The 17,194-nt window shown below is 39.7% G+C and overlaps 1 protein-coding gene across 2 annotated transcripts; it reads right to left on the minus strand.

The window, feature by feature from the left end:
- Positions 1-286: 286 nt before the first annotated feature.
- fbxo34 (F-box protein 34) lies at positions 287-16,807 on the minus strand. 2 transcript variants are annotated; one of them, XM_084393092.1, is made up of 3 exons: positions 16,603-16,807; positions 6,309-6,462; positions 287-3,457 (listed from the first exon to the last, which is right to left on the minus strand). In XM_084393092.1, the coding sequence occupies exons 2-3, from the start codon at positions 6,398-6,400 to the stop codon at positions 1,369-1,371; spliced, it is 2,181 nt and encodes a 726-aa protein (XP_084249218.1). In that variant the 5' UTR covers positions 6,401-6,462; positions 16,603-16,807; the 3' UTR covers positions 287-1,368. The 2 variants fall into 2 exon arrangements, with proteins under 2 accessions (XP_084249218.1, XP_084249219.1); XM_084393093.1 differs by lacking the exon at positions 16,603-16,807 and adding an exon at positions 9,034-9,263.
- Between the last annotated feature and the right edge of the window lie 387 nt (positions 16,808-17,194).

Raw genomic sequence — 17,194 nt, forward strand, 5'->3', positions numbered from 1 at the left:
ACTCAAAAACGTGCATTTGAAGTCAAAACAACTTGAAACGTAAGAATCCTAAATAAAGAAATAGAAATGTGCCTTTTCAATAGTTCATGTACAAAATTTGTAATGTACTATGAATTCAAATGTTCTACCACATGACATCCAATAAATACCTATCAGCTAGCAATTACCACTCACTGTTTACACTAATCTAAAAGAAAATGTATGGCTAACTGGCATACTGTGTAAGGTTGTTTTCTGTGGATTCAAACAGTGCAAACATACAAAAGCAAAAAAGGAGAGCAGAACATAGGTTACAAATTCTTCCAAGATATACTTTATTAAGGTAAAATGCCTTAACAGGCAGAGCACAGCAATGTCATTAATAATTTTAAAAAAATCTGACACACTTTGGAAAACAGTATACTGCAATTTTCTTTTTCTTTTTTTCAGATGCTGTTCAGTTAGTTACTGTCAAAATAGAGAAACTCTCTTCCCACATTCAAATGTTTCCAGTCAAGAAACAATACATCATACATATCAATACTTAAAAATTGAGAAGAACATGCACTACCTGTTCACAGGGGTTAATCAGAAGAGTCCCACTGCAGAACAAGAGTGACCATTTCACATCGGTATCTTTATACACAAAGTTAGCATAAAAAGTACAAGGCGTTTTACCCCATATTAAGATTAAATGCATTTCGTCACACTCGTTCATCATCATTCATCACCGTTATGATATATAAGATTCTGTGCTATGTACAATGTAAACATCTGGGCTCAAAACAATCTCAAAAAGTCAATCCCATCAAGTCGTGAAGCCATTGCACCACCTAATATCCCAGGACTTATAAGAGATGATAACGGAAGATGGGGAAATGGAGCAAATATCAATAACTCAATAACCCTACTGGCCAAGAGTTCATGTTTGCAAGTACATTGGGAGATAAACAGAATTTTTTTTTTCAAAAAAAAAAAAATTTATATTGCAAGGCTAGGTCAACATCAGTGCAGGAAGTGCCAGGGTGTGTCATGAAGAACAGAAGAATGGTGGGTGGATTGAGAAAATAAGTTAGTCATTAATGCTTACTCGAAGTAAAAATCAAGCAGTACCCAGATAGAACTCTGCAAAATTCAATCTTAAAAGGTTAAAGTGCAGACCAACATTAAGGACCTGAGGAGGGATTTCGATAGGACAACTGCTGATTGGTTGGCAGAGTAAAAGTACAGAGACCCAGCAATTTCTTATTAGTTACAGCAACCTGGTTGTAAGCACTATACATCAAAAGCACACATGCTCATTGGCAATCCACAGACACAGAAAACGCATAGCCCATTCAAACTAGTCACTCTTACATAAACGCACACTGCATGAGTCTTTCTGGCAAACTATGAGTCCTCGTCAGTGTCCCTGTTTTTCTTGTCAATTGGCACGTTGATGCTATGAAAGGCAGGGACCCAGCGGTTGTCATGAACTCCCACTTTGCATCCTGGTGAGTCTTTGTGAGATTTGCGGCAGCACATCCAGTAGCCCGGGCCATATGGTAGTGCCTGGCAGTAGGGCTTATGATGCCAACGGCAGAGCGAAACATCACCACGGTCATACCGCTTCTTGCACTGCTTGCAGGGATCGTCTTTGTAGCGTGGATCACTAACCCAACGAGAGTCTGCTGGCCGTACGCCATAACTCTCAATGATAAATTTAAAGTAATGGCAGGTGCACTTGAGGGCAGCCAGGCTCTCGGTAGGCAACAAGCAGAAGATCTTTACAATGATGTGGTGAGGCAGGAAAGCCATGTACTGCTGAGGCTCCAAAAGTAGCTGGATCTTGAAGCGAGTTTCTAGGAATTCATGAGACACTAGGCGGCGTAATGGAAAAGGCACAGGCTCCTGATTAACTACGCAAGTCTCTCCCTTTGTCTCCTCAAAGTTTTGATGATTTTGCTCACCCACAAGTCCATCTCTGCTCTCCTCTCTGAAAGACACTGAAGTGTCCACAGAAGGCTCAAAATCCTCGATGTGAGAAGGCTCTTTGTTCTGAGATTTGCTCTTTGATAAGATTTGCTCCTTCAGAGGCTGAGAAGATTTGGCAAAAAACAACATGCCTGGTAGCGGCTCCTCATTGCACTCTGAGCTGGCATCCTTTGGCGAGGACTGCAGGTTATTTACCATTTCAACAGCTTTGCTAGTTCCCTGTTTTGCAATACAAGAACCTTCTTCCTCCTTGAGGGCGCAGTTATCCAGCCCACACTGTGAGGTCTCTGTCACCTCAAGGGTCTTAGATGGGTAACGCAGCTTGTCTAAATCACTACCCAGTTCCGGTGGGACACTCTCAGCTCTACAGTCCTGAGGGACAGAGGGCGACACTGGCTCTGATGGCTGCAGGTAAGGTTCTGACCCTGCTAGAAGCACACGCCCCACCTTCCTCTGTAAGCTGTTACTACGAGAGAGGTTTCCTCCACCTTCCCGGAGGCTTTGTCTGCTCAGGCACTGTGACTCCAACTTGGCCACCATGTCCAGAACTCGAACAGACTCACTTTCCTCCTCCTGGTCCTCCAGCTGTTCTGCAACCTTGGACTGCTGCTCTGGAGGCTGAGGGATGGTTCCAACTTTGGACAAAGTGATGCTGCTGGTGCTTCGTAAGGATGGGGGTTTGGAGCTAACCTGCTGGTCACTTGCTCTTTGCTCCAAGTATGCCACCATCTCCACCACAGAGAGAATCTTTTCTTCCTCTTCTCCTTCCATCCTGACAGCATCCTCTGCAACTTCTTGGCATGGACTGATGTTCTCATTGAGGGCCTCTTGTTGAGACACTATCTGTATTTCAGGTTTTGGTGAAGGAGGCTCTACACTTTTCGATATTTCCGGGTTTCCAGACCTCCTCCTGCGCTTAGCCACAGACCAGTCACCATCCCAGCAGCCTTTGTTTTTCACAGAGACAGTCCGCAGCTCTGGAGCAATGGCTTCTGTTTCTTGATGTGTAGAGGTGTTGTCAATAACACTATTGCAAGCATTGCCGCACTTCTGAGCTGCAAAAATGGCAATTTTCTCTTTTGTGTTCCCAGGTTTAATGACAGCCCATATATCCAAAGATCCCTCTGCATCCTCTCCTTGGTAGATCCTAAGTGTTCCATCATTCTCCAAACCAGTCGAAGGTGAGAGCAGAACTAAAGAAGTAGTAAATGTTGTGACAGAGGATGCTCTGCTCTTGCGGGTTCCGCTAACTCTAGTTGGTGCTTTGCTCCCACTGTTGGTGCTACATCGGAGGGTGTTGGTGGAGATGACACTGAGGGGACACCGGTTGGCTGTACCGTTGCCAGATGAGCCCATGAGGCCACAAGACTGGCGAACGCCCCACTCTTTCCTAAACACTCCCTGCTGGTCGACATGGAGGCCTCTTGTTCCATCGTGCACAGATTCCCGATGTATCTCCTTATCTTGTGGTTTGGGGTAAGGCTTGAGATGCATGGTAGTAAACCTAAACAAAAGGGATAAAAAAAAAAGAGAATTTCAAAACAAATCCACTAAACTGTTCCACTAAAGGGCAGATAAAAAAGAAATGGCAAGAAAGAAATTCTTAAAGGAAAAAACTACTTTTACTATTTCAAGGATGCACAGCCATCTTAAAGGAATATTTCAGTCAGGTAGAACTTAAGCCCATTCATTTAAACTACAAAAATACTTAAAATATGGGCCAAGTTGAAAGGACTGCTATAATGGTACATTTTGCAGCTTGACAGTCCACGGTCACTACGTATTTTCCCTGTATGGTCAAAAAGCAGCATATTCTGTTAAACATATGAGGTGGAGTAAAGTGCTAATTTTCATTTTCAGGTTAACTATTTCAGTGGTTTCCAACCATGATCCTGGAGTAACCCAACACTGCACATATTTTTATTTCTCTCTTTTTTGGCACACCCATCTGGGGTCTTGGAGTCTTTATAATGAGCTAATATGTAGAATCGGGTGTGTTTGATTAGGAAAACATCCACAATATGCAGTGCTGGGGGTCCTCCAGGACAGGGTTGGGAACCACTGAATATTTCTTTAAGATGCATGTCTCTAGTCAATGAAGTAAACTCAATACCAAAAAGTATTCTTTTTAAATTTGCTCGATTCATAACATTACAACAGTGGATTTCCTTCAAGCACATTTGCTGTAAAATACTAAAATGATTTAAAAAAGAAAATCTAGAAATTGATCAAAAGTCAGTGCAGCAGGTTCTTAGGAATGCGTTTGGTCTGATGATTCCGTTTGTTGTAAAACGTATGCAAAATGGCAAATAACTCAGCAGATAACAGCAGAAGTAGTTCCACAGTGAGCACAAGGGCTAAGCTGTTCCCTCTGGCCCTTAGGCTGACATAATGGGAGCAGAGCCACCCAGGTCCAGACACAGCTGGGCTCTAACACAAGCACTCAGCTGACACGGACACAGCTGCCCTACAAACAAGCCTGCAGCACCACCAATAGCAGTATCTATGTGTGGGAGGACTGAACTCAAAGACACAAGTGCATATAAGGCATTCTTCTACTGCAGATTCAGACCTGATAAAGTGGTACTAGGGATTCTCACGTGACAACATGGGATGGCATTCGGACAGTGTGGACAGCTATTTCAGAGCCAAAGTGAGAGTGGGAGGCGGCAGGCTTGCTCTAAAGGGAGGAGGTATGTGGGTTGCAGCCATTTATTGGATGGCAAACATGGAAAGTGAAACAGGTCCATTGAGAAGAGAGAATAGCATTTGGTGTATCCTTGGAAAGCTTGCATAGCCCAGCACATCTCCTCCTGTGCCAACCTTCCTTTGTGGAAAACAGCAGGAGAGGCCAATCTCTAAGGTCAAAATCGTTTGGTTGAGCTGTTGTCTTGGATAAAAAGAGGGACAACACAAAAGACAAGTCAACAGTGTACCCATAGACAATCAAAGCCACTCACATTTCCTGGTACAATCCTGCCTCGGACTTCCTGTTCTTACAACATTTTTTGGTGCTAGCAAAGCTCAAACATAGTAGATTCTCTTTAGATGTACATAAATTCAACAGTTGGAAATAACTTGACCAGACTTCAAAGACAAGATAGTCTGATTAAAAGGTCACCACTGAAACAAAAAGCTAATGGATTTAGATAGATAGCTAGCTTCCCCCCTTTGTTCATGAAATAAACAAAAGTTAAACATCTAATTTGACTTCTGTATTGATGGATGACAAAATGCCACATAAAAGAGACTGTAGCACTGTACTGATTACTTCAAAACCTCAAAGGAACCTCCCAGTTTGCACAGAAACACACTGCAGCACCATTGCTGGACAGAAGTATGATTACCCTGGAGGCACGCCAGCTCCTATCTGGCACTCAAATGCTGATTTTTACTCATTACACAACCTGGCAACAACATACAGCTGCCGCCCAGCCCTTGCCCTCAACGCACTCACAACTCAGAGTTTCCTTAAGACCATGGGCCAAAACACATGTGTGAGCTAATGATAATTTAAGGCCAAAAAAGCACAACAACATTATGTAAAAAGAAAACAAATACCCACAAGTGAAAAGCAAAACATTAGATTGAGTAACGTAAAGGATGACGTCTTCTTGTAAACGCTTATGACTTCCTCTATAAGGGGCCTGTCAGAGGACCTGGTAAACTGATTGGGGAAAAACGTTTTTTTAACGAGGATGAGGTCACGATTATGAAGACTACATTGCTCCAATTATGTTGTAACACTGTGTTCTTCCTTAAGAAAAGGCTGAGCATCTGGGTCTGCACACTTCACCACATGTGTCGCCGCAGTCTATAGCTTATGTAGTCGTAGCTTAGCGGGACAAAACAACAGAGGGGTAACTATTGGTGAGATGCGAACAGGATCTCACTTTTTTGTGAAGCTGGACGCATACAGAAAAGCTTGTTTTTCTCTACCCACTGGATAGCACAATATGCTAAAACCTACGTTTGTTTGCCATAGTAAGACAGGATGGGAAATTGTCAACATGAGAACCATGGCTCAGTGTGTGCTAACAGTTCTACCACCGCTCAGCACAAAATTCAATATACATGTTCTAAACATCTTTAAAGTTTTTGTTATGAAAACATTTAGCTGAGGGCTGATGTTGGCTGTTGTGTCCAAACAAAATAATGAAAAACAACCCTGAAGGAGGTCGACATCCGTGATGATGAACAGATGAAAGAGTTTATGTTGTTTTTCTGGAAATGAACAGCAGAAACCAAAGTGGATTCAGTTTATCTAAACAAATGTAAGTGAGTGAATTACCATCAAATTACCCTCAAAATGTGTGATGTCATGTATAGGCTTGAGTGCAGTAAGTACTAATTACCTCCAGACTGATGGCGGATTGGAGGCTCGTAACCGTGGTTCCCGGTAAGGGGTGGGGTTGCAGTAACTGATAGTTTTACATTTCTGAGGCATTAGGCTCCTCCCTCCAGCGTGAGCGATGTCTCCCAACAGAAGAGCTCAGGACTCCAGCCTCACTGCAAAACAACATTGATGGACAAAACTGAGAACAGCTTGGCTTTCCAACTTGAATACACATGTACATTCTATATAAGGACAGTTTTGAAACACAAGACCCTAATAGTATAAACTTACTACCAACTATAGTTTTTTTATAGTATAGTTAAAATTTATTGCAGATATTTTTATTAGTTTGTACAGTTCTATCAGTAATCAAAGCATCCATTAGAACAGCTGAAGCTCTCTCTACCAGGAAACTTCTAAAGACCTGCGGTTTTCTAGGCTGATATGGCTAGATATGACGCAGCGCCTGAAAATAGGTCTAATAGGTTAGTCCCGGTCACGTTGGAAGTTACCGAGCTGAGGACTATTTTCAGGCGCTGCGTCATATCATTACGCCTGCTGGACTCATGGTACGGCAGCAAAGTTTCTTGATTATTATGCAGCCATATCAGCCTAGAAAATCGCAACTTTTCATTTTCCGTCGGTCTTAGTACACGATGTAACTACAGAAGAGTCAAGTTTTAAATAGGAAAAATATCGAAACTCTTTGTTCATTTTTTTGAGAGAGATGCTAATGGTCTTGTCCGATTCAATGATCTATGCTAAGCTATGCTAAAAGTGGTACCGCCAGACCCGGAGATCGGCTGAATGGATCCGAAACCGGTAAAACTCAACTGTTTAACTCTGGGGGAGTTGTAAAATGAGCCTATTTCCAAAAAAAGTGGAGTATCCCTTTAAGCAAAATCCAATCTGCACACATCGATGTATGCCAATTACCCGGACTGATTTATTTAAAAATAAATCATCTCTCTTGCATCATCTGGTTTCTATGAGCTGATTTTTGACAGTTAACAGCAATATGCTGTACACGCTGAATGACCACTTTAGGTTTTAATAGGTTCTGCATACTGGTTAGTGGTGAACAAAACATGCCCTATAGGTTCTTTAGTACCATTTTGTAGTGATAATTCTAACCACTTGCAGCAATGGCTACATGCTGTGCCTCAACAGAACATGAAACTGTAAATTAAAAAAAGAAAAATGAACAAAACCAGCCTTTCTACAGTACCGGTAGTATTGAGTACTGTGTCAGTACCCTCTGATAGACACTACTTTCAAACGCTCCTCTGTGTATTTGTGTAAGCGCTCTGTGAAGAGCATCAAACGTTTCATTTACAATGCGTTTTTGCAGCGTTGCACATTGTAGCCAATCATAGACATGTTTGTTGAGTGCGTGAACACAATGCCCAATCAGAGGCGTTTTAGTCAATCAGAGTCATCTCAAATATACCAGTTTGTTCAGCATGAGCTCTGCACGCTTGCGAATCGTTTTGTTATCACCAACAACGTATAAAGATGATGTAAATAAGAAATTCATTGTATAGGCAGCATTTTAACGGCTGCGGCTGAACTTAAGTGATATCAGCTTTGGTTAAAGGGAGCGTTCATTACTCGGTTACTGTTTAACTTTAACCGATTCATAATTTAAATTAGTACACACTGTAAACTTTCGGGAGTGACAACCCAATTAAAATGTGGGAAATTGCGATGTTTGACAACGGACGGACACAAAAATCTGATATATCAAAATAGATCTGTGTAGTTTGTTATGTTAGTACTGCAATTGTTATATTAACTGTAATGTAGTGTTAATATAAAAACAATCGTTTTTGCGATGGTAACAACTAAAACTGTTACCGTGACAACCCTACATCAAAGCATCACAGATTGACCTCTAGACTGTATAAAGTAATTGTGCATCCTCAAAGCCTATTGGAAACAAAGTTAAGTTTACCTTAAATAGCCTATGAGGTCTGCAGCAACCACTTGTGAGGGTGTAATTCCAAAATAACTAGGCTATCACAAAGAGAGACACAGAAACCTACATAAGAGACAGGGAACATTGATGGGAAGAAGCTTTAATAACCTGATTTGGTAACAAACTGGGTCACAGCACCATTTTGTTAAGAATTTGTTACAATTTTACACACACACACACACACACACATAAACTACTTGCTATAGTAGTATGTCATGTAACATGTCAAATGATTAAAAAAAAAGATTCACATTCTGAAGGTCAAACTACAGCTCTACTGATTATGACAGACAATCTCATCTGCAAGCAGAAATAACATAGAAACGTGCACATGCTGAACAGAACACATGGCTCCTCTGAATCTCTTATGCCCATTCCCTCTCCAGGGGTTAGAAAAGCAGCCAAGCAGTTTGTTTTCAAAGAGATACTTCACTCATGAAGAGCAGATAAGCCTGGAAAAAAAATATGTTTTTGGAACAGTACCCCCATGTCCCAACATACGTCCTCAACGAAACGCTTGTAATAAAAACGGACACTGGCTGAGCTCACCAGTAGACAAGATTACATAGTCTCTCAACGGAGAGAGCAAAACAAAGCAGAGATAACTTCATTTCCTCTTTCTATCCGTGAGTTCTGAATACTCATGTTCATGCAGCTCCTGGGGCGGATCCACAAATGAGCAACTGCCTAACAGATAGCTAGAAGTCTTTCTCTGAAGTATCTTTTTTTTTTTAACACTTAAATGACAAAAAAAAAGTATACTCACATTCAGCCAAGCTTTTCAGCAAGTCAATGCATTGTAAATTCCTCCAGTTCAACATTTGCACAGTATTCCATTACAGAGGATAGTATGTACACAGTCTTCAGCACGTGGTTTTATTGGTCTGACTGACACCCTCCAGAATTTCACCTAAGCAGCTGTGATTGGCCGGGACAGGAGGGCTCCGCTTACAAGCACGTGTGCGCCTGCCAGAGGATATAAACGCAGGTCTGATAAGGAGCCAATGGGCTATTCAAGATCCTTGCATGCCTATAAATGGCAAAGATAATCAATACTTTTGGACCTTCGCTAAAGAACGAGAACTGAGTGCAGAATCTGCGTGCACAAACTTTGCAAGCAGTGATGCAAGCAAAACAAAATGCAAGACAAACAGTAACTAAAACGGAATATACAAACAACGCATGGTGTTCTTTAAGGGCGAGGGAACTTCTCATATCGCACTTCCTTTACCTGAACTTGCTCAAGCTTTTCCAAAAACAATGGCACTCATTCAAAAGGAGAGGTGGGGCGGCTCCTTAGCTTACACAATGCCATTTCCAGACCGTCTAAAACAGACCAGCTGCTACAATGGCTTTCATAGATCTTTCCAGATCTCGGACGCTGTAAAAACATAAGAGCATAAATCAAAGAGCCACGCACCTCTCATGGTACTACAAACCCAAGAATTTTCAGCTGCTCTCTTAAACAGAGGAGCCTTTGAGTTTGTTAAAAGTGTTTTGGAGCATCAAGTCCAAACTAAAAGTGATAAAGGTACATGGTATAGTCATGTCAACTCTAAAATACTGCACACTGCAAAGTATGCTGCCAAATATTTATCAAAAATGATATGCAAAAGAGTTCAAAACATTTCAAAGAGTAGCATGTTACACTGGTGTCACATGACCTCACTACACTGCATGCTTAAAGTCCCCCTGTGGTGAAAATCAAGCTTTTAAATGTTGTTTATGTCTATGTGGTGTTTTTAATATGCTTTAAAACAAACCATGTGCAAATTCATAAGTCAACACCATTACTGAGTATTTTCTCCTTAAAACTGCAGTGAACCGCTGAAATCGCTGGTGTTTCTGACATCACAAACTACCTTGTAACCAATCAGGTCAAGGTGTGACGTCAACAAGTGGATCTCTGAGCTGGTGTGTGTAAGTGGAGGCAGGGCTAATTTGCATATTCATAGAACCACGTATACTAAATGAGGCAAGGGTGTAGAGTTACATTCAAGCTATTTTAAGGCATGAATTTGTATTTTTCCAAGGAAAAAACGTCTAAATATATAATTTTGATGATTTTGGTGAAGGGATATCACCCAGCGATTCTGTGCAGCCAGATAATTCACATACTAAGCACAGTATACATTCTAGTGTTGTAAAAAGTACCATCTATGCAATTCTATTCAAATAAATAAATACATGAATTGAAAAAAATTAATAAAAACTGGCCTACTCTTTCTGCACTCTCACAAAAATTACAAATAGATGCCCTTTGCAATAAAAATGGGGAAAATTCCCCCACAGATGGGGAAAAAACTAACCGAAACAAGTGCAAGGACTTAAAGCAACAGCATGGAACTTTTCCTCTGCGGTCGCCCTACAGGTTGGAAGCGGAATTGTCCATTACCGCTGTCGTAAAATGATTTACGGTTACTGTCAACGCATTCTCATCCCCAAATCGTCACTTTCAAACATTCTTCAATATCCGACGCACAAAGCACCCTTAGCGTCAATATGAGACGCTTCGGTTATGGGTAGGTTTAGGTCTGTGGTAGGGTTATGCGTCTCATATGGACGCTAAAGGGTGCTTTGTGCGTCAGATATTGAAGAAATTTTGAAAGCGGCAGTATATGACGACTTGGGATGAGAACGGGCTGTTACTGTATATGAAGCATGCAGGTTTTTTTCATATGGGCAATGATAATATTTTTAATCTTCCTCCTTTCATAATTTATACATGTTTAGTAGACTAAACATTTTAACTCAAACATTTGCGATTTGCATGTCGATTGCAATGCTCAAATCTGAACGAGAATGATAGCGATAGCATCCTAACCATCTAAAACTAGCATGTTAGTGTTTACTAGCTACCAGATTGATAATTCGCTCATCTACTAACGTTAGCTGATTCATGAAGATAAATGGAGGACCAGATAGTTTCCGTAACGTATCCAGGCAGACAACAGATTAGAAAAACTAAAGATAGTATGCAAGCAATTTACTTACTAGTTCAACAGCATGACGGCCAAGTCAGCATCGGTCTGACGATAAGCTCACGCCAGCGAGCAAACGCTCGACCAATATTGATCCTCGTCCTGCCTTTCAGTTTATCACTCTCCCTTTTCCTCTTCCGACTCTACTCCGACAAAACCTTGGACTTCTTACGTTTCGCTGCTGCTTCAGCCATGACGAAAACAGACGCGCTGGTTGGCCTGTCACGGCCGAATTTGAGGAAGTGGTGGGCGAAGTGACGTATGCCGTAAAGCAGTCGAATTTTGTAGTTCTTTTTGAGCTCTGGTTACTACCCGCACCGCGAAGTTACATAGTGCCAGTAAAAGCGATACAGACCCCGTCAGGCTCTGGCAGACGTCTCATTCAACCTATTGTAAGTCGATGTACCATCACAAGGGTCTTGGAAATATATTATGAAGGTTGAAAAACTACATGTTGTTACTTTAAAACTATACTGTAAAAATGCTACAGTAAAAACATGTAAATGGTTAACTTGGTAAACGATTTAACATCACATTATATGTAATTTTACTGTAAAATACTGTCAAATGTATAAGGTTTTGCAATTAAAAACTGTGAATTACCAAATCAAAAATAAATAAAAGTTCCAGATATTTCAGCATTGATATGTATCGAAATTTTTGACAACACTAAAGTGCACTGATGTTGTTGTCCTAAAAATTAGCACATTAATAAGTATATTTGTACATAAACTAAGTACATTTCACTTTCAGCAGACTAAGGTTCACTTCTCTGTTCTTCAGTATAACTTCCCCTTTTCAAAAACTTTGAAGTAACTCTGTGGTTTTCTATTTCAATTCCAGCAAAGGGAGTTAATGTATTTTTCAATGCACAGAATCTGCTTTAATATTTGATTTGGTCCCATTTCAAATCAAAGCACTGAGGAGTTTTCTTTCCCATAACTGAGTTGCAGATGGGCTGTGGTGCTATTGTGCAATGATTTGCCTTCTCAAATTGCCTTCTTGCACGTTCTTGGGTCACAAACAAGCTTGCGATTATCTTTGCCCTCTCTCTCTATCCTCTGTTATTTTGATTGCTACATGGTTGTTATATGTGCTGATGTTTAAAATTCAATAAATGGTTAGGCTAGAAGTCAATAATCAGACTTGTATGTCCAAATTGATTACAAATCCAATAGTCAAAAATACTTAGAAATATAACTGCAACATACTGAATCTATAAAGAATCAATTTTAGCATAAGATTATCATGACAAAAGAGTGTTTGAGTAGATACACAAGACTGTTTGAGAGCAATGTTTGCATATGATATCAGAAGACTTTATGATGATCCATGAACCAACCAGTGTTAACCACTCAGCAGATTGAACTCCTTCGAAAGAGGTTAACAGAAGTTCAGTTTGATACAAAATAAGACATCAACAACAACTACCAGTAAAGCCTCCGATTACCCAACAGCCCCAGCTCTGAATTTCACATCTTGATAGAAGTTCACACATGCTCTATAAATGCTTCTGTGGCACTTTGAGGGACCGTCCACAATAAGGGACGCATGTTGGAAGCGTCCAGTTGCCAAATACTATGCTGCTATTCTGACACCATACTAGGAATAGTTAGGTCAGGTCAACAAGCATGTCAACGGCCCAACCCAACGCAACCAGCAAGCACAAGCAGCATATAAATACAGCACCGATATACACAAGGTCCATTGCATGACCTCAGACAAAACCAGGCCTTTGAACTCTTCGCCAGCTGAAACCTGATAGGCTGAGCACACCTTGTGCAATCGGCGTTCCAAAACAAATCTGTTACCATTATAACTGCTATCTGTCTTCTCTCTCTCGCTCTCCTATTAAATCAGCCGGTGTCATAAACGTCTGTAATGAGCAGACATGTGAACACAGCCGTATGATCTCAATAAGAAGGTGTTCCAGCTACGCTAATGTAGGAATCGACAGACCATCTGCAATGAGTCACTCCCTGTGAAATGTGAGTCTAGCATGCACAACAAGTACTCTAATGTGGGCTTGTGTATGAAAGAGGAGTCAAATGAGACAACTTTATATGACTTTTTACATAAACTACAATCAAAAGTTTGGTGTCGGTACGATTATTTTTATTTTTTTAAAGACATAGATCTCTTATTTTCAGCAAGGTTACATTAACTTGCTCAACAATACAGTAGAAACATTGATATTGCAATATGTCACAATTTAAAAATAACTTTTCTATTTGAATATATTTTAAAATGTAATTTATTACTATAAATATTTCTATATTTTCATTTTCAGCATCATTACTCCAGTCTTCAGTGTCACATGATCCTTCAGAAATCATTTTAATATGATGATTTGCTGCTCAAGAAACATATTAAACAACTTATAGATCTGTCACTTTTGATGTGTTCTTAAATAAAAGTATTAATTTCTTTCTTTTTTTTTTTAACTAAACTGACTAATAGGCTTCATCATCGTCCATGAGTGAGGTCAGCTTGTTGAAGTGGATTTTTTTTTTTCTTTGCCCAATTATTCAGTACATTAGTCATTCAGGCAAGCCACAGACTAAGCTGAATTTTAAAAGCATGTTTAATACATCCCTGTTGTGCATTTCTGCCTATAAACATTAGGCAAAACCATCATGCCAAACCAGAACAAAAAGACTTGGTCAGAGGTAGACGGGAAAACAGCATGCATTAAGACTGCATTATTAATTGTGAAAAACAAAGGCTCTGGATTTCACGTGCCGCCCAAATAATGCAGAGTGTCTCAGCCACGGTTTAACATTTTGCCACACAAATACTTCAAAGCATTTCAAGCTTGATGAAAAAAAACACACACTAAACCCCTTAGTTCGAAAGAAGGCAATGCAATCCAAACCACACACACTATTCAGCAGACTTGTCTATGTTCAAGACAAAAGCTTGTCCCAACCTGCTGGGTATTTCTTCCCTGTGAGAAGCTTGTATAAAAGCTTTCCGTGGTTTGAAGAGTGAGGTAAGATACACCTTTCTGCTCCACACTTCCCTTTAGCCTGTCACATGACTCCAGGTCGAGTGACCAAACAGGTTCTTAAGCAGTCCACTTGTCAGACTTCCCTTGCAAGCACCGTCCGCAGGGTTAATTGCATTCAAACAGGTGGCTGTGCTCAATTGTGCTTTATGAAGCATTCACTTAACTAGGTATATTCTCACTGCATTGCATTAGGCAGACAGAAAAACGGCAGAGGAGTGCTGCAATTCTGCACGTTTCAACATGACACCGGTTGCTTAAATCAATACTTTTACTTGCCAAATAAACTTAAAATGCCTGCCAAATAAACCAACCTCTTGAATGGTCTGATTAATGGGAATTGTTTAAAGTACTCATTAGACGTGGTCTGAGACTACATGCTAGATTTCTGTGGCATAACTAAAATAACTTGACAAAACACTAAAAACTTAATTTGCATGTCATCACTATACAATTATGGTATGACACTAACCAGTCAAAAGAGTCATTAAGCACTGGTTGGTGTTGGACTTTCTGGGTTGTGTATTGTAAAATGTATTGTTTGCTTTACAACAACCTCACAGGCTATTCTGCAACTCAAGTTGTTCTCTAAGATATGACTGAAATCTAGATTTAAAAACCTTCTAGAAGAAAAAACATTGGGTGACACCTTGATCTCATTGACCCAACCTGAAATAAAAAAAAAAACTGAAAAAGTAAATGCACGTGTCTGAAAAAACATGGCCTTCCAGACAACAAAAGGACAGCAGAAAATTGCTGCGACCACAAACAAATCTACCCCACACCGTCTGACAAATAACCGTGAAAACATTTATCACGTCTATAACGGGATGTATGGCCTGGTTTTGACATGCCACATAACAGCTGACCAGCAAAAGATAAAAGCCACTCTTTGCACTCCTGATCTGCAATTACCAAAACTGTAGAGCTTCAAAATGCTCATTCCACCTCCCCCCATTACGGAAACACAAGGCTTGCGGATCAGCCCAATGTTGGTAACAACTGACCTGTTAAAAACAAGCCAGGCTTCAGTTCAAAATTTGGCTACAAGCATGTCTTCAGGAAAGCAGACCGTTGCAACCATTTTCAGTAAAGGTTATGTTTCTTAGTGTCTCATAACCAAGGCCTATAGTGTAAAAAAAAAAAAAAAAAAACTATCGTTTTAAGTAACTTTTAATTTAGAGAGACAATGCATTTAATAAGCAAACAAATGTATTAAATATGTCTGGTAAAATCGATTAAATAATTTCTGCATCAGTTATAACTGAGATGCTTGTATCAACACCTTACACAGGGTCAAAGTTCAGATATCTAATTAAGTAGTTAAACATTAAGTTCTTTGCTGCTTTAGCGTCTCGCTCACATCCAATATCTTACCATGTTTTCTCAGGTCCACTAATGCACATGATGTGTCTGTGTTTGTGTTAAATGACAGCAAGTAGATGGGGTAGAGAGATCTCTACAGAAGTCATAGAATAATTTCCTTACAATTTAGCATGTTGTTGTGATTATATCCTTATAATATGGATTATGAAGGGTATAATTCAGCATGTTTGCCAAATTCTCATTTGTAGGTCATCTGAAAGAGTTCAAGAAAGTCAGAAAGTCATTTCAAATGTGACTTTTTGAAAACCACCAAAAACACTTAGAATTCAGTACATCTGATAAAAACTCTCAAAAATGTAAGACACACTTCATTAAAATAATAAAAACAAACCTGAAGGCTAAATGAAAATAAACAACATAGAAAACAGATAAACTTAAACTAGGAACTGGCCATTGCACCAAAAAGAAAAGAAGAAGAAGAAAAAAAAAAAGTCGTCAACAAAGTTATTCATTAGGGACCACAAGATAAACACGAGTAATCTGCACTTATTTACACCCTTTTAAAACGACGGAGCTGACAAATAAATACATATAACTCGGAAAACAATAACTCATAATATGAATAAGTGTGATAGTACTGCGTCTATCCTCATTAGCACTAAAGCTAACTGACAGAAACGCCATGACATACATCTGCTCTCTAGAGGAGAGAAAAATGGGGGTACTTAAACGAGTATTTGCATTTAAATACACATGCATAATCAATAAATTATCCAAAATAAGTCATTTAGATTCTATCAAGGATATATGTCCTGTTTTGGAGGTGTTTAAATGCTAGTTCCGCTCAGTATATGCCAAACCGAGTCGACAGGGAAAAACACTGTATAAATGCTACATCTGAATCACTTTAGATGCCAAATAAATCCATTCAAACTCTGGTAACGCCACAGATAAAGGTATTTATGACTGACACGTAGGAGCAATAAGCCTAACATGAGGAAATAGAAGAATAAAAACTGACCTGAGAAAATAATAGAATAAAAGTCGAAATGGAGAGGTGAAATCACTTGCTGAAGGGGAAACTCTTCGTCGCCTTGTTCTTCTGTCTTTACTGCAGTGAATTCATATCATCTCGTCATAATTGTAAGTCGTGTGTCCTTCAGGACTCAACGCTTCATTTACGTGTGTGTGTGTGTGTGTGATCAGATCAGGTGAACGCGCAGCGGACACTGCCTCATATATTACGAGCACGCGCATAAAGGCACGCTAGCGAGCGTGCACGCACCCACCCAGAAGAGAAATATAGAGCACTGCTTGGGATGGGCACAAGTCAATGTAGGTTTTTATATTACAAACATTTTTACATTCTACTTTGGTAACAATTAATAACATATTTCCTTATTACCAGTAACTCTTCTGTCCGATTTTTGTAATCATTCTGATTTTCAAGGATAGATTGCAATATTTTTGTATTGTTTGAGTTGAATTACTTATATTATTTTATTATAATAGTGTCCCAAAATAGAGAAATAAAATAAAATAAAAAATCTTAAGGCATTCTACAACTTTATACTATTTAACTTTTTGGGCTAAAATTAACAGTAACATACATA

The sequence above is a fragment of the Rutilus rutilus genome, assembly GCF_951802725.1.
Source record: "Rutilus rutilus genome assembly, chromosome: 21".
NCBI classification, from domain to species: domain Eukaryota; kingdom Metazoa; phylum Chordata; class Actinopteri; order Cypriniformes; family Leuciscidae; genus Rutilus; species Rutilus rutilus.